Source organism: Hemitrygon akajei, chromosome 20 (assembly GCF_048418815.1).
Source record: "Hemitrygon akajei chromosome 20, sHemAka1.3, whole genome shotgun sequence".
In the NCBI taxonomy this organism is placed as follows: domain Eukaryota; kingdom Metazoa; phylum Chordata; class Chondrichthyes; order Myliobatiformes; family Dasyatidae; genus Hemitrygon; species Hemitrygon akajei.
In genome coordinates this window covers 52,353,090-52,379,408 of record NC_133143.1, presented here as the reverse complement: position 1 = coordinate 52,379,408, position 26,319 = coordinate 52,353,090, and the positions used below count along the sequence as shown (strand labels likewise).

General features: G+C 41.0%; 1 protein-coding gene and 1 long non-coding RNA gene across 4 annotated transcripts in view; one reads left to right on the top strand and one right to left on the bottom strand.

Annotated features, from left to right (window-relative positions):
- Nucleotides 1-5,869, bottom strand: part of LOC140713786 (uncharacterized) — a 73,039-nt gene extending 67,170 nt beyond the window's left edge. For all 3 annotated transcript variants that reach the window (XR_012095733.1, XR_012095732.1, XR_012095731.1), the window contains exon 1: nucleotides 5,738-5,869. This is a non-coding gene — a long non-coding RNA (uncharacterized lncRNA). The remainder of the gene's footprint in view (nucleotides 1-5,737) is intronic.
- Nucleotides 5,870-5,953: 84 nt separating this feature from the next.
- Nucleotides 5,954-26,319, top strand: part of mrpl3 (mitochondrial ribosomal protein L3) — a 66,225-nt gene continuing 45,859 nt past the window's right edge. Inside the window, exons 1-4 of the mRNA XM_073024318.1 lie at nucleotides 5,954-6,168; nucleotides 12,218-12,396; nucleotides 13,191-13,282; nucleotides 16,455-16,553. Of these exons, the coding sequence (XP_072880419.1) occupies nucleotides 5,969-6,168; nucleotides 12,218-12,396; nucleotides 13,191-13,282; nucleotides 16,455-16,553 (570 nt within the window). The 5' untranslated portion in view covers nucleotides 5,954-5,968. The remainder of the gene's footprint in view (nucleotides 6,169-12,217; nucleotides 12,397-13,190; nucleotides 13,283-16,454; nucleotides 16,554-26,319) is intronic.

Genomic DNA, 26,319 nt, shown 5'->3' with positions numbered 1-26,319 from the left:
AGCTCATTTTATTCTGTACCTCGAATATTTAGGTGGTGATTTCTGACGCAAATTTCTATAACCAAATGCCTCTGCAGTCATTGATGTATCAGAGAAAGTGTTGGCTAAGGGGGCTAAGTTGAATTGAAGCAAATCTGCTCCATGTGCCCAACAATAAGACAGGTTGCCACAGCTAAATCTTTGATCTGGAGAAAGTGAACTGAGAATTCATTCAACATGAGAAAAAATTTAGCAGGAGGAATTGGTGTTTCGGCTGAGGGAAACTGTATGGGCTTTTGTTCAAGGAAGAAGTAAAGGACTCTCAGACCATCCTGGAGACATGACAATTTGAACGTCAAACAGGAACCAAAAGTTGCAGCAGGCCATCCTGCAACCAATGTTTACTATCGTCTGGGAAAAGGAACAATGGGATTGAGCTTTGACCAGCTACCAACCTGGATATCAGAAGTTTGCGAGGAGGGGACTTCACTCAGGTCCACTGACCGAGTAGAAAAAGGCAGCAATGGGATTGAGCTCTGACCAGTGACCAATTCATGCTTGAGATTGAGATTTGCAAGAGCAAATTAAAGGAGGGCAGGGACAAGCACAGTGGCCATCATCTGAGTGGACAGAGCCACGGCAGTAATGTTGAGGCTTTAGGTCTTTGAGGATTCAGTGAAGAGAGGCTTCAGTAGGAGAAATCAAAGAAAAAAAAAGCTCTAGGTAAAGTTTATTTTCCTTCCCTTTATATCTGCTTAGCTAGGACAGTAGAGATGCCAGGCAGGATAGCTGAATGCTCCTCTTGCGGGATGTGGGAAGGCAGGGAGACTTCCAGTGTCCCTGATGACTGCAACTGTGAGAAATGCATCCAGCTGCAGCTTTTAACAATTCACATTAGGAATTTGGAACAGGAACTGGATGAACTCTGGATTATTCAGGACACTGATGGGGTGATAGATGGGACATATATAGAGGTAGTTACACCCATAACACAGGACACAGGAAACTGGGTGACAGTTAGGAAGAGGAAAGGGGTTAAGGAGCCAGTGCAGAGTATCTTTGGCCACCTCCCTCAACAATAGATATACCACTTTGGATCCTGCTGTAGAAGACCTAGTAGAAGAAAATCACAGTGGTCGGGTCTCTGGCACTGAATCTGGCTCTGCGACTCAGAAGGGAAGAGGGGAGAAGAGGCTTGCCGTTGTGATAGGGGATTCGTTAGTTGGGGGAACGGACAGGAGGTTCTGTGGGCAAGAACAAGATTCCCAGATGGTATGTTGCCTCCTGGATGCCAGGATCCAGGATCTCTCAGATCGAGTCCTTATCATTCTTAAGTGGGAGGGTGAACAGCCAGAGGTCGTGGTCCATGTCGGTACCAATGACATGGGTAGGATGAGTGATGAGGTTCTGCATAGGGAGTTTAGGGAGTTAGGTACCAAGTTAAAGTGTAGGACATCCAGGGTTATGACCCCAGGATTGCTACCTGTGCCATGTGCTAGTGAGGCTACAATAAGGAAGGTTATACAGTTTAACACGTGGCTAAGGAGTGGGCGCAGGAGGGAGGGCATGAGATTCTTGGATCATTGGGCTCTCTTCCAGGGAGGATGGGACTTGTATAGAAGGGACAGTTTGCACCTGAACTGGAGGGAGACTAATACCCCAGCAGGAAGGTTTGTTAATGCTGCATGGTGGGGTTTAAACAAGAGTTGCAGAGGGATGGGAACCAGAGTGCCAGACCAGTTAGTAGAGAGGTTGTGGAGGTAGCTGCTGGTAAGATCTCAGACAAAGTCAGGGATCAAAAGCTTGAACATGGTACGACTTGAGTCCTGAGCAATGTACATTTCAAGGCAAGAAGTATTTCAGGAAAGGGGGAGGGCATGGATCAACAGCTGGAATAATGATGTTGCAGCCATTAGCAAGACTTGGTTGCAAGAGGGGCAGGACTGACTGCTTAATACTACAGAGGAGGAGGCGTTTGCTACCCTGAGGCAAATCAGGTTGGATAAACCCCCAGAGCCTGACAAGGTGTTCTCTTGGACCCTAAGGGAGGCAATTGCAGAAATTACCAGGACCCTAGAAGAGTTACTTAAAACATCCTTAACGATAGGAAAGGAACCATTGGATTGGAGGACAGCCTATATTGTTCCAGTGTTTAAAAAAGGCTCTGAACAAATTATAGACCAGTGAGTCTAACATCAGTTGTGGCAAAGCTATTGGAGGGTATTCTAAAGGACTGGATATATAAGTACTGTATTTGGATAGACGTGGGCTGATTAAGGATAGTCAGCATGTCTAACCAATCTTACAGAGTTTTTCAAGGATGTTACCAGGAAAGTAGATGAAGGCAAGGCAGTAGATGTTGTCTGCATGGAGTTTAGTAAGGCATTTGACAAGGACCCACATGAGAGGCTAGTCAAGAAGGTTCAGTTGCTTGGCGTTCAGGATGAGGAAGTAAATTGGAATAGACATTGGCTTTGTGGGAGAAGCCAGAGAGTGGTAGTAGAGGGTTGCCTCTCTGACTTGTAGACAAGTGCAAGGTTTTGTACTTCAGTAGGACCAACCAGGGTAGGTCTTACACAGCAAACAGTAGGGTACTGGGGAGTGCGGTAGAACAAAGGGATCTGGGAGTATAATTTGATGAAAGTGGCGTCACGGGTAGGTAAGGTCATAAAGAAGACCTTCATAAATCAATGTACTGAGCACAGAACATGGGATGTTATGTTTAAGTTGTAAAAGACTTTGGTGAGGCCTAATATGGAGTATTGTGTGCAGTTTTGGTCTCCTACCTGCAGGAAAGACGTAACCAAGGTTGAAAGAGTGCAAAGAAAATTTACAAGAATGTTGCTGGGTCTGCAGCACCTGAGTTACAAGGAAAGATTGAATAGATTAGGACAGTATTCTTTAGAATGTAGAAGATTGAGAGGAGGTTCGATAGAAGTATACAAAATTATGAAGGGTAGAGATTGGGTAAATGCAAGCAGTCTTTTTCCACTGAGGTTGAGTGGGACTCCAATCAGAGATCATGGATTAAGGGTGAAAGGTGAAAATTCTAAGGGGAACATTAAGGGAAACTTGTTCACTCAAAGGGTTGTGAGAATGTGGAATGAGTTGCCTGTGCAAATGGTGCATGTGGGCTTGACTTCAACATTTAAGAGATGTTAGGATAGGCACATGGATAGCAGGGATACAGAGGGCTAAGGTCCGGGTGCCAGTCGATGGAAGTAGGCAGTTTAAATGGTTTTGACATGGACTAGATGGGTCAAATGGCCTGTTTCTGTGCTGTACTTCTCTATGACTCCAAGTACCCAAGAACAGGACAAAGGGAGTTATTGTTAGGGTCCTTAAGAAAGGAGCACAAAGTGCTGGCACATAACAGAGAATGACCTTCCCAAGCTGTCGTCGTTCCAAATCCATGAACCTCCAGAAGATCCTCTGTATCTTCTGGCCAAGAAAGATGTCCAACCACGCCCTACTCCTTCAGTGTCACCTACAGGACATTGTCACAATCAGCATGAGGAGATGTTGGAGATGGATTGCGTACGCCATGACAAGAGAGGACAACTCCATCATCAAGACAGCACTTCAGTGGACCTCTGAAAGGGTGGAGGAAACGTGGGAGACCAAAGACAACTTGGTGCCGCACCGTAGAGGCAGAAATGAGGACCCTGAACCACACCTGGGGCACCATAGAGAAGATGGTCAAGGACAGACAGAGATGGACGACCTTTATTGCTGCCCTAAATGCCAAGTGGCGTAACTAAAACCATCCTGGTGTGGGATGGTAGTGTAGGATTGAAGGACCTACTACCCCACCAGCCCCCATGTTCAGCACATAATACTCCGTAACTTCCGCCATCTCCCAGTGGGAACCCACCACCAACTGCATCTTCCCTCTCCCCCCCCCCCCCCCACCCCACTTTCTGCTCTCCGCAGGGATCGCTCCCTACGTGACTCCCTTGTCCATTCGTCCCTCCCCGCTGATCTCTCTCCTGGCATCTATCCTTGCAAGCGGAACAAGTGCTACACCTGCCCCTACACCTCCTCCTCCCTCACTACCATTCAGGCGCCGAAGCAGTCCTTCCAGGTGAGGCGACACTTCACCTGTGAGTCTATTGGGATCATCTACTATATCCGGTGCTCCCAATGTGGCTCCCTGTACATCAGGGAGTCCCGACACAGATTGGGAGACCGATTCACCAAGCACTTAGACTCCGTCTGCCAGAAAAAGCGAGATCTTCCAGTAGCCCCAAACAGTTCTTCCAGGCCTTCTGTCCTCTCCTGTCAGATTCCCCCTTCTCCAGACCTGTATCTCTTTTACTAATCAACTTCCTAACTCTTTACTTCACCCCTCCCCACCTCCCAGTTTCACCTTTCACCCTGTGTTTCTTCCTCCTCTTCCCCCACTTTCTAACTCTGACTCCTCATCTTTTTTTTCCCCAGTCCTGATGAAGGGTCTTGGCCCAAAATGTCAATGGTACTCTTTTCCCATAGATGGGACTTGGCCTGCTGAGCTCCTCTAGCATTTTGTGTGTGTTGCTTGGATTTTCTTGTTTGTAAAATTTGGAAGACCATTTTGACATGCTGAAGCAAATAAAAGAATTATGGAAAATGATGCTGCAATGGCTATTGATCAACATCCTGGGGGGGGGGGGGGAAATGCAGCAAGTGAAGGCAGCTCTCTCCATGAGGACAGCTGCAATGAACAAATTGGTTCTTGTTTTATTTAAGTTCAGGTTATTTAACTTGGTGAATTTAAATTTCACACATGACACAGTTGGACTTGTTCATGTCTGTGAATTACTGATAGCAATTTAACCAGTGCTTCACACAGAAGCGTGCCAATCAGAAGAAGGATTATGAGGCACAGACCAAGGACTGTAACAAAACTGAAAAGCAGTGGACAGAAATGTGCAACTCTATAAATAGCTTGCAATGAAAATGGGTACAAAGATAATACTTTTAGGAACATAAACAGAAAATTGTGAGTATTCGCCAAGATTCATAAATTCAAGTATTTGCCACTAAATCATTCATGAATGCATGCACTAGCTCAAATCTGGAGTTATTTTCTGCCACTATTTGGTTATATTGAGACAAGCAACCAATGTCACCTTCACCATATGTTCTTAACTGGTGCCAGTGCAGAAGAGATTTAGAAGGGTGCTATGCTTTACTTTAGAGGAAAAATTGGACAGTGTTTGGCCTCATCAAGAACAATGACAAGACAGATTGGTTCCATGCTTCTTCTGTGTGTTGTGACTGTCTCCAGGGAAGTCGAATTTCAGGGTTGTGTACTGCATACATAATTTGAAAATAAATGTACTTTGAATCTTTGAAAATTGTCCTCCAAGTCATGCAGCATCCTAGCTTGTTGTTCCTGAATTAAAATCTTGGCACTGACCTCAAAACAGTGCTATGAAAGTCCCTTCAACACATTAACTGCAATTGATGACTCACCACCAACTTCTAATTTTGAATGACAATAACTGCATAAAATGTCTCTGTCAACCTTAATGGATTATCCTGAGAATTTAGCCTTGGTTCAAAATTATCTTGGCCAAATATATTGTTTATGACCATTCATCTGGTTTTCTGGTGATGAATTATTTCAAATTGATGGCTGCAGAGGAAATGTAGTGATGGGTGTAAGGTCTAAAAGTTCAGGTTTAATTAAGGGCAAGACAGCATTTTGATTCTCAAAGCACATTCCGCTAAATATAATCCATATAACATGATATTAAATATGTAGATTACTCACATCAGAGCGGTGAACATATTCCAAATATGCCACTTTCGGACATCCTGAAGGATAAGTACGATGGAATACAAGCACTTCCGTTTAAATATTACAGTGTTTTGCTTGTTTTCCAGTTATGGCAAAGAAAACACAAAGTTTAGTATTGTAATACATTAAGTGGTTATTAACTTAAACATATTCTAAAGTTTTAAAATAAAACATGTGACAAACTGCATTGCAAGGCGATGAACGATGTTTCCTAGAGTAACTCGGAACGCGAGAGCTGAGTTGGTAATCCGGGGAGTTCGAAGAGCAGGACCACCGGAAATTGTTGGGGGATCTTTGAATGTGGCCGGACCACCGGGCAGAGCAATGGCGACGGCCGTGTTAGGATGCGGGCTGCGATTACTGCAGGGGATCCGCTGTCGGGCGGGAAGGACCGAGCTGCTCAGGTTTGCTGCCGGTGGCCGGAACTCGCGGGTTAAAGTTGCAGTGCGCTGGGACGAGGCCGTGGAAGCCGCAGATTCGCGGGATGTGGAGGGCAAGCTCCGGTCTAATCACCGGCTGCGGTTTAAGGACCGGGAATAGTTCGTACGTGCGCTCAGCTGCTGTCTGCCAGTCCACCTTGCCCCCCCCCCCCATTATTATCGTTATCCCCTCACGGGCCCTTCAGATACCAGACCACTGTGTATGGGACTGGTGTCCAGGCGTTAGGGCCCGCACTAAGCTGCCCTCTGCCCGTTCTTGCTGCCCCCAATCATCATCGATACCGTCTCTGCCCTTACTGACAGAATCAGTGTTCTCAAACAGTTTCCAAAATTTATTGTCCATCCTTGAATAGGTAAACGATAAACGCGCATATTCACGGTTCGATAGCGAGCTTCAGTAATTAAAGCACAATCCTAAACGGATGGTAATATTTCTAATTATTTCTAAAGATAGTGTGATGTGTTCGCATGATTGTTGATCTCCTTAGAAACACAAATCATGAGTTTGGGAAGTGTCGTTTACTTGGAAAATTGCTACAATCCACTGGAGAGAATTTAATCCCCTTTCATTTCTCTGCGTTTCTCCTGTCCTCCCACCTTGACTGGCTTGAACTCAATATGAGTAAGACTGTGTCCTTCCTGGAACGATCTGAAAGTATGTCCCATGAAAACCAAACTGTACCATCATTCCTTCTCAGATCCCTTGCCTAATGCAGCATGTCTTCGTTGCAAATAATGACTAGTCTGGTTGACACAAAATCATCTATAAGCCTGGTTGTCCCAATAGGCTCCCACCGTTTCAACTTGTTCTTGTTTCACAGAATTCATTACTTTGGACTTGGACTGTATTCTGTCTTCTCTCACCTATTTTCTCCCCACCTACATTTTTCCAGTGCTTTACGTCCCCTGTCTTTTAAACGTTTCAATCACTTTCTCCAAGAGAGGAAATTTGTAGACACACAAAATGCCTTTTTAGAGCACACTAGGGAAAAAGCTATTTTTGATTTGGTGTTGTGTAATGAACCAGATTTGATTCAGGAGCTTAAGGTAAAGGAACCCTTGGGAGACATTTATCATAATATGTTGGAATTCACCCTGCGGTTTGAAAGGGAGAAGATAAAGTCAGCTGAATCAGTATTACAGTGGAGTAAAGGGAATTACACAGGTATGACAGAGGAGTTGGTCAAAGTTATTTGGAAGGGGATTCTAGCAGCAATGGCTGGAGTCAACTATTTTAATTCTTATCCCCATTCCCATTCTGACATGTCCGTAAAGTGTAACTCTGCAAGCAACCAAAATGCTACACCTGCCCATTTGCCTCTCCCCTTACCTCCATTCAAGGCCCCAAACAGTTATTCCAGGTGAGGCAACATTTCACCTGCAAATCAGTTGGGGTCATCTGCTGTACCCGACACGGTCTCCTCTACATTGGTGAAACCCAGAGTAAATTGGGGATTGCTTTGTCAAGAAACTCCACTCCATCTTGCTAAAAGTGGAATCTCTTGGTGGCCAGTCATTTTAATTCCTGTTCTGACATGTTGGTACACGGTTTGCTGTGATGAGGTCACTCTCAGGATGGAGGAGCAAAAACCTAATGGCGTGAACATAAGACCATTGGGTAGGCCATTTGGCTCATTGAGTCTGCTCTGTCATTTCATCACTGCTGATACATTTTTCTTCTCAGCTTCAATCTCCTGCCTCCCGGCCCCCATGTCCACCATATCCCTTCGTGTCCTCATCAATCCCGAATCTATCAACCTCTGCCTTAAATATACATAAAGACTTGGCCTCCAGAGCTCCCTGTGGCAAAGAATTCCACAGATTCAACACTCTCTGTCTAAAGAAATTCCTCTTCATCTCCATTGTAAAGTGATGCCCCTCTATTTTGAGACTGTGTCCTCTGGTTTTAGACTCTCCCATCATAGGAAATATCCTCTCCACATCCACTCTATCAAGACCTTTCACCATTCAATAGGTTTCAATGAAGTCACCCCTCATTCTTCTGAATCCAAATGAATACAGGCCCAGTCCCGTCAAGTCAAGTCAAACCATCAAACCATATAACAAGCCGTTTAATCCTGAAATCATTTTTGTGAACCACCTCCAGTTTCAGCACTTCCTTTCTAAGATAAGGGACCCAAAACTGCTCTCAATACTCCAAGGAAAGCCTCACCAGTGTTTTATAAAGCCTCAACATTGCATTTTTTTATATTCTAGTCCTGTTGAATGTTAACATCGCATTTGCCTTCCTTACCACAGAGTCAACCTGCAAATTAACCTTTAGGGAATCCTGCACAAGCTCTCCCAAATTCCTTTGCACCTCAGATTTTAGTATTTTCTTGCTATTTAGGAAATAGTCACATCTTTCATTTCTTCCACCAAAGTGCATGACCATACACTTCCTGACTCTGTATTCCATCTGCCACTTCTTTGCCCATTCTCTTCATCTGTCTAAGTCCTACTGTAACCTCCCTATTTCCTCAAAACTACCTGCCCCTCCACCTATCTTCAGATCGTCTGCAAACTTTGCAACAAAGCCATCAATTCCATCATCCAAATCATTGACGTATGACGCAGAAAGAATATCTGTCCCAACACAAACCCCTGTGGAACATCACTAGTCGCCGGCAGCCAATCAAAAAAGGCTCCCTTTATTTTCAACACGTACAACGCGCTGGAGGAACTCAGCAGGTTGGGCAGCATCTCTGGAAACGAGCAATCAACATTTCGGGACGAGACCCTTTGACAGGACTGAAGAAGGAGGGGGCAGGGGCAGACCTTACGAAGGGTCTCGGCCTGAAGCGTTGACTGCTGGCTTCCACCGATGCTGCCCGACCTGCTGAGTTCCTCCAGCGTGTTGTACATGTTGATTTGACCACAGCATCTGCAGTGTACTTTCTGTCCCTTTATTTTCACTCTTTCCTTCCTGCCAATCAGCTTTACCCATGCCAGAATCTTTCCTGTAATACCATGGGCTGGTAGCTTGATAAGCAGCCTCGTGTAGCACCTTGTCAAAAGTCTTCTGAAAATCCAAGGGCATAACATCAATCAATTCTCTTTTGTCTATCCGGCTTGTTATTTCTTCAAAGAATTCCATCAGATTTGTCAGGCAAGATTTTCCCTTGAGGAAACCATGCTGACTACGGCCTATTTTATCATGTGCCTCCAAGTACCCTGAAAGTATATCCTTAACATTCAACTCCAACATCTTCCGAACAACTGAGGTCAGACTAACTAGCCTGTAATTTCCTTTCTTCTGCCTGTCTCCATTCTTGAAGAGTGGAGTAATATTTTCAATTTTCCAGTCTCCAGAACCATTCCAGAATATAGTGATTCTTGAAAGATCATTACTAATGCCTTCCACATCTCTTCAGCCACATCTTTCAACACCCTGGTCCACATCTTTCAGTACCATCTGGTCCAGGTGACATATCTGCCTTCAAGCCTTTCAGTTTCCAAAGAACCTTCTCTCTAGTAATGGTAACTTCACTCACTTCATGACCCCGACACCTGGAACTTCCACCATACTGCTAGTGTCTTCCGCTGTGAAGATTGGTGCAAAATATTTAAGTTAGGTCTGCCTAACTTGTCCCCATTACTACTGTTCTACATACCACCCTTACACATCTGGAGAAGAAGGATGCTATGTGAGAATGCTGTTCTTGGACTACAGTCAGCATTTAACATCATAATTTGATCCAGGCTCGACAGGAAGCTCAGAGACCTCAGCCTTGACCCTGCCTTGTGCAGGTGGACTTCCTGTCAGGTTGTTAGCAGGTAGTAACAGTGGGCTCCCTCACCTCAACACAGGAGCTCCTCAGGGCTGTGTACTAAGTCCCCCTCCTTTACTCCTTGTATACCATGATTGTGTCACCACCCACAACTCTAATCTGCTAATTAAATTTGCCAACAACACTACATTGATTAGCCTAATCTCAAACAATTACGAGATGGCCTACAGGAGAGAAGTCATCTGTCTGACACAGTTGTGTCAAGAAAACAACGTCTCCTTCAATGTCGCAAAAACAAGGTTTAGGGTTCAGAGGGTAAGCAGCTTTAAGTTTCTTGACATGAACATCACCGATGACCTCACGTGGTCTGTACACACCAGCTGTGTGGTGAAAAAGCACAACAGCACCTCTTGCGCCTCAGATGGTTGAGAAAGCTTGGTATAGGCCCCCAAATCCTAAGAACTGTCTACAGGGGCACAATTGAGAGCATCCTGACTGGCTGCATCACTGCCTGGTATTGGAACTGTACCTCCCTTAATCACAGGATTCTGCAGTGAGTGGGGCGGACAGCCCAGCGCATCTGTAGTTGTGAACTTCCCATGATTCAGGAAATTTACAAAGTCAGGTGTGAGAAAAGGGCCCGAAGGATCGTTGGGGACCCGAGTCACCCCAACCGCAATCTATTCCAGCTGCTATCATCCGGGAAACAGTACCGCAGCATAAAAACCAGGACCAACAGGCTGTGGGACAGATTCTTCCACCAGGCCATCAGACTGATTAACTCACACTGATCTGAGTGCATTTCGATGTTACATTGACTGCTGTATTTATTATAAATTACTGTGATTGCATATTGCACATTTAGACAGAGATGTAACGTAAAGATTTTTACTCCTCATGTATGTGAAGCATGTAAGAAATAAAGTCAATTCAATTCAATTTAATACCTCTCCAGCATTGTTTTCCAGTGGTCCAATATCCACTCTCGTCTCTCTTTTACACTTTATGTATCTGAAGAAACTTTTGGTATCTTATTTAATATTATTAGCTAGTTTACCTTAATGACTGTTTAGTTGCCTTCTGTTGGTATTTAAAAGGTTCCCAATCCTCTAATTTCCCACTAATTCTGGATTAGGTGTTCTGCAAAGAACTGGAATTGATTAGAGAGTTTAAGATAAAAGAACCCTTCGGGGAAAGTGATCACAATGTGATTGAATTCACCTTGAATTCGAGAAGGACATGCTAGAGTCAGATACATTAGCATTACAGTGGAGTAAAATGAATTACAGAAGCATGAGAAAGAAGTTGGCCAGAATTGATTGGGAAAGAACATTGGCAGGGATGAAGCAGAACAGTAGTGGGTGGAATTTCTGGAAGTAATTTGGAAGGCAGAGGATAAATAACCTCCAAAGAAGAGGGCATTCTAGAAAGTCCCCCTGCTGGAATCCAGCACCAATCAGATTTTCCTAACCTACCTACATATTGAAACTCTCCATTGCTTTATCTTTTTCACCAATTGACTTCCCAACTCTTTATTTCACCACTCAGCTCCTTCAAGGTTTCATGTGTTTCTTCATCCCCTCCTCCCACCTTCCTACTTTGACTTTTCATCTTTTGTTCTCCAGTCCTGATGAAGGGTCTCAGCCTAAGACCTCTGTTCCATAGATGCTGCTTGGCTTGCTGAGTTTGTATGTTGCATGGGCACTGATTTGTTCCTTTAGATATCATAACATAAGCACACCATTGCGTTTGAAAAATAAAAGATAACTATTTTATACATTATAAAACAAACCCCCATGATGCTAAACCAGCATATAAGTTAAGTCAGCCACAAGATATCTGATGTTCTCAGTAACAACTTCTGGACTGGTCCATTGCTCCCTTTAAGTTTGTTCAAAGTTCAAAGTAAATTTATTATCAATGTACATATATGTCACTGTACGCAACCCTGAGATTCATTTTCTTGCAGGTTGCATATCGGTCAGCCGCTCCCCCGTTCACTTTGTCCTACTACTACCTGCAGCTTTCAACTTTTTAGGGTCCAAGTACTGGAATTCCTTCCATAAACTAGGGGGTTAGCACTCCTCTTCTGAATCTGATTTAAACTCACTTCCTTAGTCAGCCATCCTTGGTTTCAGCCTCACAGCATGCTTGCATAATCATTGTTATAAAGAGTGTATTCATGGTATTGCTAACATTTCTGTGACAAGTGTTTCAATAAAATTACACTTTCAACTGTGCGAGTAACAAAGCATTCTGGTTGTGACTTTTCGATTTCCTAGGGATCCCTTGCTAATGTTTGTCCGAACCAATACAGAGAGCACCTGGTGGCACGAGCATCTCTCTGAAGAAAACGTTCGCCGTTTAAGAAAAGTTGTTTCTGAAGAATACAAATTGTTGACTGAGAACAGATCTTGCCCACTAAAAGATGAGCCATGGCCCAGGTTACCTTGGGAACCAGGTTGGTTTAAACTGCAACTTATTAAACTTTGTAAGTGCTCTGGAATAATTGAGCAAAGAAAGCAATTATTTGCTTGGATCTTATCTTGCCTGACAACTATTTGAAATGGTCTGAGTTTTAATGAACATTTCACTGTGAAGTAGTTAGTGTCCAGTTATGGAGAAACTTGATAGTTTATACTTTTCAAGGATCAGCTAAGGAATAATTTTACCAAAGGAGAACTTGATGAGAGCTCTGAAATTTGGAGATGGTATTCAGGATAGTACACAGTCCCATTTTCCATCATCAATTAGAATAGGTCCTCTGACCCATGCTGCTTAGCAATTCCTGATTTTAATCCTAGCCAAATCACAGACAGTTCTCAATGACAAATTACACTACCAACAGGTATATTTTTGGACTGTGGAAGGAAACTGGAGCACCCAGAGGAACCCACAAGGTCACAGGGAGAACATACAAACTCCTTACAGGCAGTGGTGAGAATTGAACCCCGGTCACTGGTACTGTAAAGCGTTGTGCCAACCCAAGGCTACTGTGCTGCCCCCATTAATATTAGAGAGGAAAATCTTTAGATAACCCTAAAGCTGGAGTCTGACTTGGTGAAATTGCTGCTCTAAACTTTGATCATATTAGAGGTTTTAGCATGTTAGCCTACTCTAATCATCAGGCTTTACCTTTAAGTGATATAAGAAATCACAGAGTGTTTTGGATAGTGGTTCTGTAAAGTAGGCACAGAAATCCTGGTTGAACTCACTCCCTGGTTAGTGAATGTGTCCTCTTGTTTATCTTTGAAGGTACCCACAGGGTTGGACTTGTTGCAGTGAAGCTTGGGATGATGCCTTTGTGGACCAAGGCAGGCGAGAAACACGCAGTCACATTACTTCAGGTAATGTTATGGCATGAAAGTATGCAGAGATATTAATCTCCCTTAAAGTTACTTGGGGTTTCACGGATTAACAAGAGGATAGAACGTACAAGTAGGAATGGAGCACTTAAAATTTGGTTTGGAATGCTGTTGTTGCTCACTTCTGTTGTTTATGTGATTTGTTTTCATCTTTCTCAATGGGTACTGGGGTTGGTCTTATTTTTAAATCGGGTTCTTTCAGGTTCCTTGCTTTGCAACTGCTTGTAAACAAATCTCAAGGTTGTATAATTATACATTCTTTGATAATAAATGCACTTTGAAACTAGAAAAGTCATAGTTACAGTATTACTCTGATTAGCTCTTCTGTGCTAATAATAATCAAAAATGTAAGAAACCTGAAATATATATACTCAGTTGCCTCTTTATTAGGTCAGGAGGTACCAATAAAATGGCCACAGAGTATACACGTTCATTACTTAGCTAGGTTGAAATAATTTTTAACAACAGATTTTGTTGCATTCTCAGTTCATCCTTCAATGAATTCAATTAATTCTTCACTGAATTCTTTCATTATTGATAATTTTGAAGTAAACAATTTTAGGTAGAGTGAACATGTCAAAATCACATGATTTTCTCATACAGTCTGAACTCAGAGAAAGTGTTACAGTTAGTGTTTGTAATAAAACTTTGCAGGTGATAGCTGTGGCTCACCTATAGAAATCTTGTGAGAAGATTGTTGGTTCAAGTCTAATTCATGACTCAAGCCATTATTTTAGTAAACACAAGATAAACATCGGATCCTGGAAAACTAAAGAAGGGTTTCAGCCTGAAACATTGATTGTTTATTAATTTCCATAGGTACTGCTGAATTCCTCCAGCATTTTGTGTGTGTTACTCCAGTATAATACTTGGAGAAATGCTGCAAGGATGGACATGCTATATTGGGAAAGAGTTAGCAAATCAAGATCCCTGTTTTTGTTCTTTTAAAAGAATATAAAAGATCCTCTTGGCAGTTAATTTATCCTTATTTTTGTGCAACCAGCATCAAAACAAGGCCCTATTTGATCAGTCACAGTACTGTTAGAAGGAGCTTGTTCTGTACAAATTGGCAGATGCATTTCCTACATTATAACAGGATTTCTTAAAGATGGCTTATGGCTGATTACATTTTTTGAGAAAGCAACAAGATGACTGGTGAGATCACTGTGTTTAATGTAGTTAAGGAAAAGACATTTGACACGGTCCCACATTGCAGACAAAAAAGTTAAAAAAAAACAACTCTTCTGACGATGGGATGAATGGCAAATTGGATCCAAAATTGTCTCAGGGTCAGGAAACAGAGTGTTTCTGTGAATGGGTGTTTAGTATGGGTTCAATTCAATTGTGCAGTTCAAATGGTTCCATTTATTATCAGAGAATGTATGCGACATGAAATGCTTGTCTTCACAGACGTCAATGAAAAACAAAAGAAACCCAAAAGAATGAATGACAGAAAAATGTTAGAACCCAAAAGCCCCTTCTATCTGCTCCCCTGCACAAGCAACAGCAAGCATCAACCTCCTCCCCCCCCACCAAAACATATAAGTGCCCACCACCCAACAAGCAACTGCAAAGCACCCAACGAGAGACCATATTATTTTAGACTTAAATGTTGGGGATATAACAAGGATGTTTGCAGATTATAGGAAAAAAGTCATATGTAGGAAAAAGCCTTAGGCTGTGGGTATATATGGATGGTCAGATCTGTTGTTCGAACAGTTGCAAGTGATGTTTAATTCAGAAAACTGATGTAATGTCTTTGGGGATGTGAAATTAGAATTCAAAATTAATAGAAGATATTGTGCATTGTGCATTTAATATTGGAGGAACAGTATTTTTAAAGCAAATGGGTGTTAAGATGGGAAAAATGCATATGGGATACTTTTCCTTATAACCTGAGGCATAGATTACATGAGAGGTTACGCTAGAACTTTATGCAACACTGAATTACATTGTAGCTTCAATATTATGCATATTTTTGGTCATTAAATTACAGATAAATGTGTGATGGGGAGAAGATTTTCAAGGATGTTGCTAGAATTTGGAGATTTTTCATTTGAATGATCAGATGCATTGGGTTGTTTTCTGTTGCAAAAGAGGCTATTTAATTGAGGTAAAATTACGAAGGTCATTGTACAGGTCATTGAATGAAAGGGTGCAGAGACTAAGACTTCTTTGCTTAAGCTGTTTGAGTTGATTTGAGGCCTCCGCCAGTCAGAATTGACCATGGATATTGCATCCTAGCTGCCTCAAACTCAAGCCTGGGCATTGTTATGTGGAGAGCAAGCTTTTTCCCATGTAGCAAGCTCCCCCTTTTTATGCATCTGATTAACCCAAAGGAACAGCAGATACTGATACAGTTTGGTACCAGAAGCGTTGCAGGAGTTGCCAGTCAGCATTGAACTCAATGTAGGACTTCCTTAGGGACTCCAGCTCCCGATTTTTTTTTACTTCGGGGTTTACTCCCGAAGCCTTCCCCATGAGAGGGTGTAGCTGCAAGGCAGCGGAGGTTTGAGATCAGAGTTTTCCTTCTCGCTGAGCTGCCAACCACAGCTAATGAGCCCCATCTGCCTGAAGCGACTGGTTTTAAGGTGCCAATAACCTGCCTTTGCCTCTTCTCCTGTCAGTAGAAACAGTTCCACCGGGCTTAGTAGCTAAGCCACCCATGAGGGCCAGGAGCTGGACTTGGTTGTCAGAGGCTACTGGAGGTGCACGCCATTGCAGGCATTTAATAGTTAGTGGGAGCTGGTCCCCATTATCACCCACAGTGCTAAAATGACCTTAAGTTGTACTGGATATGTATATCCCCTTAACTGTGGTCCTAGAACTGCAAGTTAAGATTTGGTTCAATAGCTCCTTTTTAATGGCAAGACAACTCCGACATGAAGGTCTGCTTCTGTGTTATCAATTTTCAATAATTATCTTTGAAAATTGTGTTGTCGCTTGGAAGTGCTTTAGAATTCCTGAAAGAGATTTAAAAGTACTGAAATGCAACTTGCATGGCTTTTGTTTCAATAACCTGATGTTTGTTTCTCATCCTGGTGATGATAATTTAAAATGATCAATTAAACGTTTCATATTAAGCATAATGTTAATCACAGTGCCTTCTTTATGACTGTTTTATAATATCTGATTATGTGTTTTGTTTTCCAAGGTCCGAGATTGCCATGTTGTATCATATATATCTAAAGAAGAAAATGATGGGAAAAGAGCCTTGCTGGTAGTGGGTGGAAAGAATACATCTTTATTCAGTGTAAGATGATGTTTGTTGAATTTATTATTTTATAATAATTAAGTCAATTAATATTTTGCATATTTGCCTGTCATACCTCATTTAATAGAAGAAGAAGAAGAAGTAGTACTCGTGCATTTATTCATATGGTTGTGCATTCAAGTTCCATTCTAGACAACTGAACACAAAAAATATGTTCTGCAGCAAGATGGGATTAATCGATTCAATTTGAGAAAGGGAAGCGTGGGTGTACTATTATTTTAAATTTAAATAAGGGTATTATGACATGGGAGCAAAGCTAGCAAAAGTGAACTGACGCATTAGGTTAAGGAATTCATCAACTGCAAAGCAGTGACAGGCATTTACGGAAATCTTTCATCATACGTAGAATAGATACGTTCAAAGGAAATCAAAAATTCCAAGGGCAGGGCCTTTAACTAAAAATAGTGAAAGATTTCATCAGATGTAAATGCTTATAATTGCACAAAATCAGAGAGCAAGTTCGAAAATTATTTCAGTAAAGCAAGGAGTGGCAAAAATAATTGATAAGAAAAATACTAGATTACAAGATAAAGTTAACCAGAAATAGTAAAAGGGGTAGAAATAATTTTATACAGATATTTGATTGTATAGGAAGGCAGCCTGGGGAATGAGAAAAAAATGAGAACAGATGAATCGAGCATGGATTTTATATCAGTTTTCACTGTAAAGTATACTAACAACATCATACAGATCCATAAGTCCATAAGATATAGGAGCAGATTTAGGCCATTTGGTCCATCAAATCTGCTCAGCCATTCAATCCTGGCTGATTTTTTTTCAAACCCATTCTCCCTGTAATATTTAACCACTTTACCAATTAATAATTTTATTGCAGATCATTAATTGGTAAGGGGTAACTCTGGAAAATTACATTACTAGGAAAGTGGCACTAAGCAAATTGTTGATGTATTGTTCATAATTTTTCAAAATTCCCTAGATTTTAAGGAAATTCCTTTAGATTGGAAAACAGCAAATGTAACTCCTATATACACAAAGGAGAGACAAAAGGTAGGAAACCACATACCAGTCAACTTAATGTCTGTCAAAGTGAAAATGTAAGAAGCTACTATTAAAATAAGTTATAGTAGGCACTTGAGGAAATAGTTTATGAAAATGAAATCATGTTTAACTGGTTTATTGGAGTTCTTTGAAGTTATAGTGCAGTGATAAAAAGGAATCAGTGGATATTCAGTGTCCCATCTGAAGACTTTGAGAAATTAAAAGCAAGATCATTGACAGGTTTTGTGAGTGCATAGATCTGACAGATTAATTTTAAAATGGGAAAATGTGGAATTATCTATTTTGACAGGAAAAGGTGGAAAATAATCTTATTATGTAAATAGTGTGAGATTATAGAGCTCTTGAGATGCAAGAGAGGTCTTGCTGTCTAAGTATATGATTCACAAAAGGCTATTATACAGGCATAGCAAGTAATTGGAAAAGCTGACAGGATGTTATCGCGTAGTTCTAGGGAAATTGGATACAAAGGAAGGGATACTATGCTTCAGTTTTGAAAGGCACTGATGAGTACACTGCAGTTTTGATTGCATTAGGCAAGCAATTAAATGGACTGGAAGCAGATCAGAGAAGGCTTACGAGACGAATACTTGGAATGGGTGAGTTGCCTTATAACAAAAGCTTACACAGGATAGGTAGATCCAGTAGAAGAGCAAGAGAGAACTTGATTGAAGCTTAAATGTTCCTGAAGGGTCATATCAGGATGGCTATGAAAAAGATGTTTCCTTCAGTGAAAGAACCTGGAAATATGGGCTACTGTTTTTTTTTTAAAAAAAAAGGATTTGTCAGTTTTAGCCAGACGATTTTTTCTCTGAGGGTTAGGAGTCTTTGCATCTCTCTTACTCAAAGGGCTGTGGAAGCAAAGTCTTTGAATCTTTGTTGATGCACAGGTAGCTAGATTCTGGTTGAACAGGGGTTGAAAGGTTATAGTTGGCAGATCTGAATGCAGGGCTGAGGTTACAATCAAATCCACCATGACTTTTAGTATATGATGTAGAAGGGTTAATAGGTTGAGTAGCCCACTCCTGCCCCTATTTCCTGTGTCAGTGCTGCACTTTTTCTTGCATAAGACTTTAAAGTAAGGATCCATCTGACTTGCCTGTCTGTGTCTAGTGTTGGTTCTATGAGGGCACCATGGTTTCAAAACTTTTAGTTCAGTATGAGTAAATAGCTAAGGACATAAGATGAAGTTAGTGGTAAGACAATGGTTTATGAAGGACTGGGAGCTGTTATGGGTGGAGGAGTGCAGATGTGTGTCTACCAAAGGAGGTGTAAGGTGCTCCTTCCCTCTGTTAGCCTGGAGGTCCCCCTTGGACAAGGTATAGCACCTGCTCAGCAGCTGCCCACCCCCACCCCGATCAAGGTCACCTGAAGCCATGGGAGCAGGTGGTATGAGCAGCTGGAGTCTCTCACGAGTTCTGACCACTGACACCTGGCAGACAATTATTGGTAATGGCCCGGGTCACCAGTCTTGTAAAAACACTGCCCAGAAGAAAGCAATGGCAAACCATTTCTGTAGAAAAATTTGCCAAAAGCAGTCATGGTCATAGAAAGACCATGATCATCCATGCCATATAACATGGCACATTATGAATGAAAGAGATGTTAGCCATAGTTTTACAGAATATATTTGGGTAGCAATTAGGGTCCAGTTGATGATGTCACTGAGAATGATAATTAGTGGAAAAAAACATGATGGATAAATATTTGGGAGTTGGATGAAATGGGAAGACATTGCTATAGTCACTCCATGAGGCTGTACAAAAAAATTGAAAGGACTGAAGAAAGATAACATGGACCATTTTATAGGATTTTATTAAGAAATCGAGTGTGGGCTGGGAAAAGAACAGATTAATGTGGTCAACCACATTGCATGAAAATACCCTAAGTAGTAAATGTGCAGAGTGAGAGGTTTTGCAGTTTGGCTCTCATATTGTATACTTGTGTATCATGCACTGGATTTAGTTTTGTTAGCATCTTAAGTTAAGCATTTCTCAGTGTGAAATGTATACTGTCCACTTTATTAGATATCTCCTGTATCCATTAAAGAGGCCACTGAGTGCATGTTTGTCGTCTTCTGCTACTGCAACCCACTACTTCAACGTTCGACATGTTGTGCTTTCAGAGTTGCACTTCTGCACAGCACTGTTGTAACATGTGATTACATGAGTTATTATTGCCTTCCTGACAGCTTAAATCAGTCTGGCCATCCTCCTCTGAACAGATATTTAACAAGATATTAACAAGGTATTTTTGCCCACAGAGCTGCCACTCACTGGATTTTTTTTGGTTTTTTTAGCACCATTCTCTCTAAACTCTTCCCAGGAGATTAGCAGTTTCTGTGATACTTAAACCACCCTGTCTGCCATCAAAAATCATTTCATGGTCAAAGTCACTTAAATCTCATTTCTTCCCCATTCTGATGTTTGGTCTAAGCAACAACTGAACCTCTCAACCATGTCTGCATGTTTCTATGCATTGCACTGCTGCCACATGTTTGGCTAATTAGTTTTTTGCATTAATAAGTAGTTGTACCTAATGAAGCGGCCACTGGGTATATACTTTTAAATGTTCAGATTTTAATTTGTGATACTTATTTGTGTCCTCTTGTGTCCACAGTTTGCAGTACACCTCCAAGTAATATATTACAGATTATTCCAGTGTTTCCTGTAAATTATACCTGCTGAAATAGCCATTTAAAGTACTAAATTACGGCATCATTTTAGAATTGTTCATCTAACGTGTAATCTAAAGTTCCAAATTCCCCATTGAGTATAAGCAATCAACATCTAAATGACCTGTAATTGATAGAAATTGGCTTCTCGGTTGGCCAGATGAATTGAAATAGCTTCAGCAATCTGTCTTGAGTTAAGCATAGTGAATTGTCACTCTTAAATAAAATATTTTATGGGCCTTTGCTTTTGTTTTGCAGTAATCCATTCATATTCAATGAGTTACAATTTTTTATTTGCTTTCAGTCCATGAACTTTGCAAGGGATGAGGAGACAGCAGTTACATAAACATTTTTCTCAGGTGTTGAATGAGGATTATTTTAGCTGACTTATCACAATTTGAATGGTCTTTGAAAAATTATGTTTGCTGAAGTATTCAGTGTTATTGTAGATGAAAAGAGAGTGAAATGTTAAATATAGTTATTAGGAGCACTCAGCTTTTAAGTACAAATTAATTTGGATACTTCTGGTTAGTGACTAATGCAAAAACTAACCATAGGGTATGATTTTATGATAGAATATGTTAAGCTGTGATAACTTGCTGATGGGGAGGTTTAAAAATGCTGCAATACAAAATTCCTCTTTTTCCGAAGTTAAGGATAAAGTAAAAACTCACTTCCATCTGAAAAGGAATGCTTTGCGGAGCATTCCTTTATATCTGGGCACCTGTTTTGTGTGTGTTTTGCAGCTTCTCAATAATAGAAGATATACTTGGACTGAATGTTTTGCCATCTTCAGCAGATAGAGTCTGGAATTTTGAGCCTTTATCACATTTCCTCCCAATTGGCCATTATCTTTGTCAAACCACAAAACCAGGGAATTGTGCTTTAGGCTAGAGTAGATTTAATTAGACTTTAGAGTAAAGAATTTTTCGTTTGGCATTAAGTTTCTCAATGTTGATAAAAGCCCCTTCAATTCAGTTAGTTCACATTGCAACACCTTATCTCCAACAATATAGCCAAAAATATATTGGCTCATGAACAATCCCTTGTGTGCAAAGCAAAAACTAACAAATCATTATCCTGAGGCTGGCAGCTAAGGATAGTATCCCGCTTCAGGCGTTCATTTTACATTCCAATTTAATTACACCTGTATTCAATTGCATCATGCTGTGCAACTCATTATTGAGTTTACTCCATCTTCTCCAAGTAAGCTGTGGTATGTTTATTTGTTATGTCCCTCAGCCAGGGTTCAAACGTAGTTGCTGTCTTTCTTTAGTTTAAACATGCTTAGAGTGGTGATAATCTGATTTCTCATTCATTTTTTTATTTTTCACTTTCAAGGATACCTCATTTTTTTCTGTCTTTTTGCATTACATATTTAATTTGATTTTTTCATGTATACTTATTGTAATTTATAGCTATTATTTATTGCAATGTACTGCTGCTGCAAAACAACAAATTTCACAATATATGCCAGTGATACTAAACCTGATTTAATTCTGATTTTATTACTTCAAGTAAAGTTCATCTGCCGTTTATCTGTCCATATCTGCAGCTGATAGACTTCCTGCTATACACGTACACACACGTGTGTACACCTTTGTACGTATGTACACACACCCCACGCCACAGTATGGACCCCTGTGAAGACTACTACTAGTCATCGACGTCTGGTCAGAATAGGCGGGATGGTAACCTAGTGGTTAGCACAACACTATACAGTACCAGCAGCACAAGATCACACACACAAGACAAGGGAACAGAAGTAGGCCATTTGGCCCATCAAGTCCACTCCGCCACTCCACCATGAGCTAAACTATTCTCCCATCTAGTTCCAATATCCGGCTCTTTCCCTATATCCCTTTATACCCTGACTAATTAGATACCTGTCAATCTCCTCCTTAAACACCCTCAATGATTGGGCCTCCACAGCTGTATGTAGCAACGAATTCCATAAATCCACGACCCTCTGGCTAAAAAATTTCTCCTCATCTCTGTTTTAAATGGGTACCCTCTAATTCTAAGACTGTGGCCTCTTGTCCTGGACTCACCCACCAAGGGAAACAGCCTTTCCACATCTTCTCTGTCCAACCCTTTCAACATTCGAAATATTTCTATGAGATCCCCTCTCATTCTTTTATACTCTAGTGAGTACAGTCCAAGAGCCGACAAACGCTCCTCATATGTTAGCCCCTGCATTCCAGGAATCATCCTTGTAAATCTTCTCTGAACTCTGAACATCAGTACATCCCTTCTAAGATAGGGGGCCCAAAACTGCACACTGTATTCCAAATGAGGTCTCACCAGTGCCCCATAGAGCCTCATCAACACCTCCTTACTCTTATACACTATTCCTCTTGAAATGAATGCCGACATAGCATTCACTTTCCTTACTGTTGACCCAACCTGGTGGTTAACCTTTAGGGTATCTTGCAGGTGGACCCCCAAGTCCTTTTGCACTTCCGATTTTTGAATTTTCTCCCCATCTAAATAATAATCTGCCCGATTTTTCTTCTTCCAAAATGTACAACTGTACATTTCTCAACATTGTATGTCATCTGCCATTTCTTTGCCCACTCTCCTAAACTGACCAAGTTTCTCTGCAACCTTTCCGTTTCTTCAACACTTCCTGCTCCTCCACCTATCTTGATGTCATCCGCAAACTTAGCCACAAACCCATTTAATCCATAATCTAAATCATCGATATACAGTGTAAAAAGAAACGGTCCCAACACCGACTCCTGCAGAACACCACTAGTAACTGGCAACCAACCAGAATAGGATCCCTTTATTCCCACCCTTTGCTTTCTGCTTATCAGCCAGTGCTCCACCCATTCCAATATCTTTATCCAATATCCTGAGTTCAATTGCCCTGTGACTACATGGATTTCTTTTGGGTGGTCTGGTTTCCTCCCACAGTCCAAAGATGTACCATTTGGTAGGTCATTGTATATTGTCCCATGATTAAGCTATTGTTAAATCAGGGGTTGCTGAGTGGCATGGCTGTATCCCAATAAATAAAAGTAAAGGACCGAAGACTATCCCCCTCCCTTTGATCGCACGCCACCTTTGTTCCAACACCTCTCTAGCAACATAGTCCACATCAAATCTAGCTCCTCCAATTTCTCTGTCAATGAGCAGCTCGCTGATGTGGTAGACCTGCGGTACCTTAACTTCATAATGTCCAGCACTGTCTTGCAAACTTAGAAAATACATTCAAAAAAGGCAATAGCACCTTTGCTTGGCTCTGCAGAAGCTGCTACGTCCAAGCGCACCACCATCTTATCAGAATATCCATTGGGAAATGGATTTCATGGGGAAAGCCAGCCTTTCTTGCCCGTCTTTGAAGGAGGGAATAGTGAGTTAATTTCTTGAAGGACTGCATTCCATGTGGTGAAGACAATGCTGCATAATGTTCTATCCCAACTCAAAGTTGCAGTTTTTTTCCGTCAAATTGATTTCCACTTAAGCTGCAAAGAAAATGTTCTGAAATTTTTGAGTAGACCAAATTATACTGCACTTTGAAGATTAGTTAGGGGAAATGTTTTCCAGTCACTGGCTCAGAATCTAATGAACTGGTGCAGTTAAGAATGTGTAGGTTTCTTTTTCATTCTTCAACTCAAAATGAAATTCATATTTATTATATGAGAGGGCAGCAATGTCTCAGAATTAATGGGGAAACTGTCAGTGATATCTTTTTTTCCAAAGCTAGTGTAAATCAACCAGTAACTTGTGCCAATTTATAGATCAAGGCATATATTTTGCTTGCCACAAATCATCAAGTGCTTTTTAATGCTCAAATGTATTTAGAAGGCTGTTAATTTCTTCGCAGTTTCTAAGCCGATACTTATAATGAAACAATATTTGGCATAACAAAATATAACCATAGAAATATCAGACAAAGGGGATTACAACTTGCACTCACTGCTCAATTTCACCCATGCTCCAAAATAATCAGGGTCAGGTACACAAGGTTAAGCTGACTGATCAAAAGCGATCTGAAGAAGCCCAACATTACACCAGGGCCTCATGCAATGTACCTGAACCATGAGGATGGTCTGGAATAAATCCTGCCTCAAGAACATGCTGAGGAAGCCCATTGACAATTAGCAAAGTCACGTTCCTGGTTTCGCTACCTATCAAAACTGTTAGAATGACTATTCATTCAGAACTTCTTCCAAAGCTGTCAAAAACTATTGAATGGAATATTAAAAAAAATTCAACAATTCATTTAAAGCACTTCTAAATAATTAAACTTAATTGAAAGCTTGTAATTAAAAGATGCCACTTGTCTTACTCACTTTATTCTTCCTCGAGCTGTAAGATGCCAATTGGACTGAATGGACTTGTTGATCTGGTGCAGTATTTTTAGCTGATAGGACATCTCTCTCAGTTCATTGGGTCCTATGTGGAGTGCAGCAGTGAATTAAGAAAACAGTTTCAGTGGCAAAATCTTTCAGCAAATTTGGGGTTTCTGAGCTTGACACTGCATGTACTGAGGTCCCAGGTTTCTTTCCATTATGAATTTCAGAGCCAGCAGGTTGACATGCAAAAGTTGGAGTTTACCAGCAAAGATTCAGTACATTGTTATGGAAAACTGAGAGGAACTTGGTTAAATTTTAAATATGTAGTGAACTAAAATCTAGTCTATAGGTGAGAGCTAGTGTATGCATTCATAATGCTTGCATTAAACACGCACTAACAAAAAACGAAGCATGAAGAGTTACTTCTTGCTTCAGTGAAATCTTGTATTTTTCACCAAACATGCCGGAAATGCACCAAAGAGCACACCTCTTAATTATTTCATCATATTTTCCTGATTTTTCTTTCTCACTTTCCCTCCTTCCATATGAAGGTTCTTGCTGACAGTAGTGGCTTTGGGGTCTGTGACCTGCCAGTCTGTTAAACATCATACTTTTTAACATTTAACAACTAATTTTTCTTCCCCTTTTGATCTACTGATTTATCAGCTTCATCCTATCGCAATGTTTTCTAAAGCATTTTAATTGTGGAAATTGTGTTGATTTTTATAAGGTTAGAAAGTGCTCTCATCATTGAGTGGCGTGCCATTAAGTTGTAATCAATTTCCTGACTGAACAACCATCATCCATGTGTAAATCTTAAGAATATATTGCATGTGAAGCAATATGTTTTAGATGCTAATAACTGGACCATTTCTTATTTCTTAATTTTTGATGAAATCTGAATATGTGTTATGCATTTTTATAATTAGAAGTTGATGTTTGTTTGCCATTTGTTAATCTGGTTTGAGCTAGAGACTAAGTTAATCTTCAGTAAATAGAGTGGCACTCTGGAGACTTGAATACTGGAGACTGTCACTCCACTGCAGTACTGATGCACCATCTTCCAAGGCAAGACATTGGATTAAAGATGTATCATTCTCAAAAGATTTCACAGCACTACTCAGCTGAGGGCAGAGTTCTGGCTGGTGCCCTAGCCATAAGACATAGGAGTAGAATTAGGCCATTTGGCCCATTGAGTCTGCTTTGCCATTTGATCATGACTGACTTGTTTTCCCTCTGAACCTCATTCTTCTGCCTTCTCCCTGTAATTTTTGATCCCCTTACTGATCTAGACTTCTGGTTTAAAATATACCCAAAAATTACTTTAAAAGCCTCTGGTTTAAATATACCCGATGACTTGGCTTCCACAGCCATCTGCGGCAGTGAGTTTCATAGACTCACTACCTTTTGGCTGAAGGAATTCCTCCTTAACTCTTCTAAAGGGATATCATTATATTCTGAGGAGGTGCTCTCAAGTCCTAGACTCTCCCACTACTGGAAACATCATCTCCATGTTCACTCTCTAGATCTTTCAATATTCGATGGGAATCTCATTGAAGCCTATCATTCTTCTAAGCTCCAGTGAGTACAGGCCCACAGCCATCAAACACTCCTCGTATGTTAATCTATTCTTCCCAGAATCATTCTCGTAAAACTCCTCTAGATTCTTTCCAACACCAGCACATCCTTTCCCAAGATATGGGGCCTAAAACTGTTCACAGTACCCCAAATGTGGTCTGACCCATGCCTT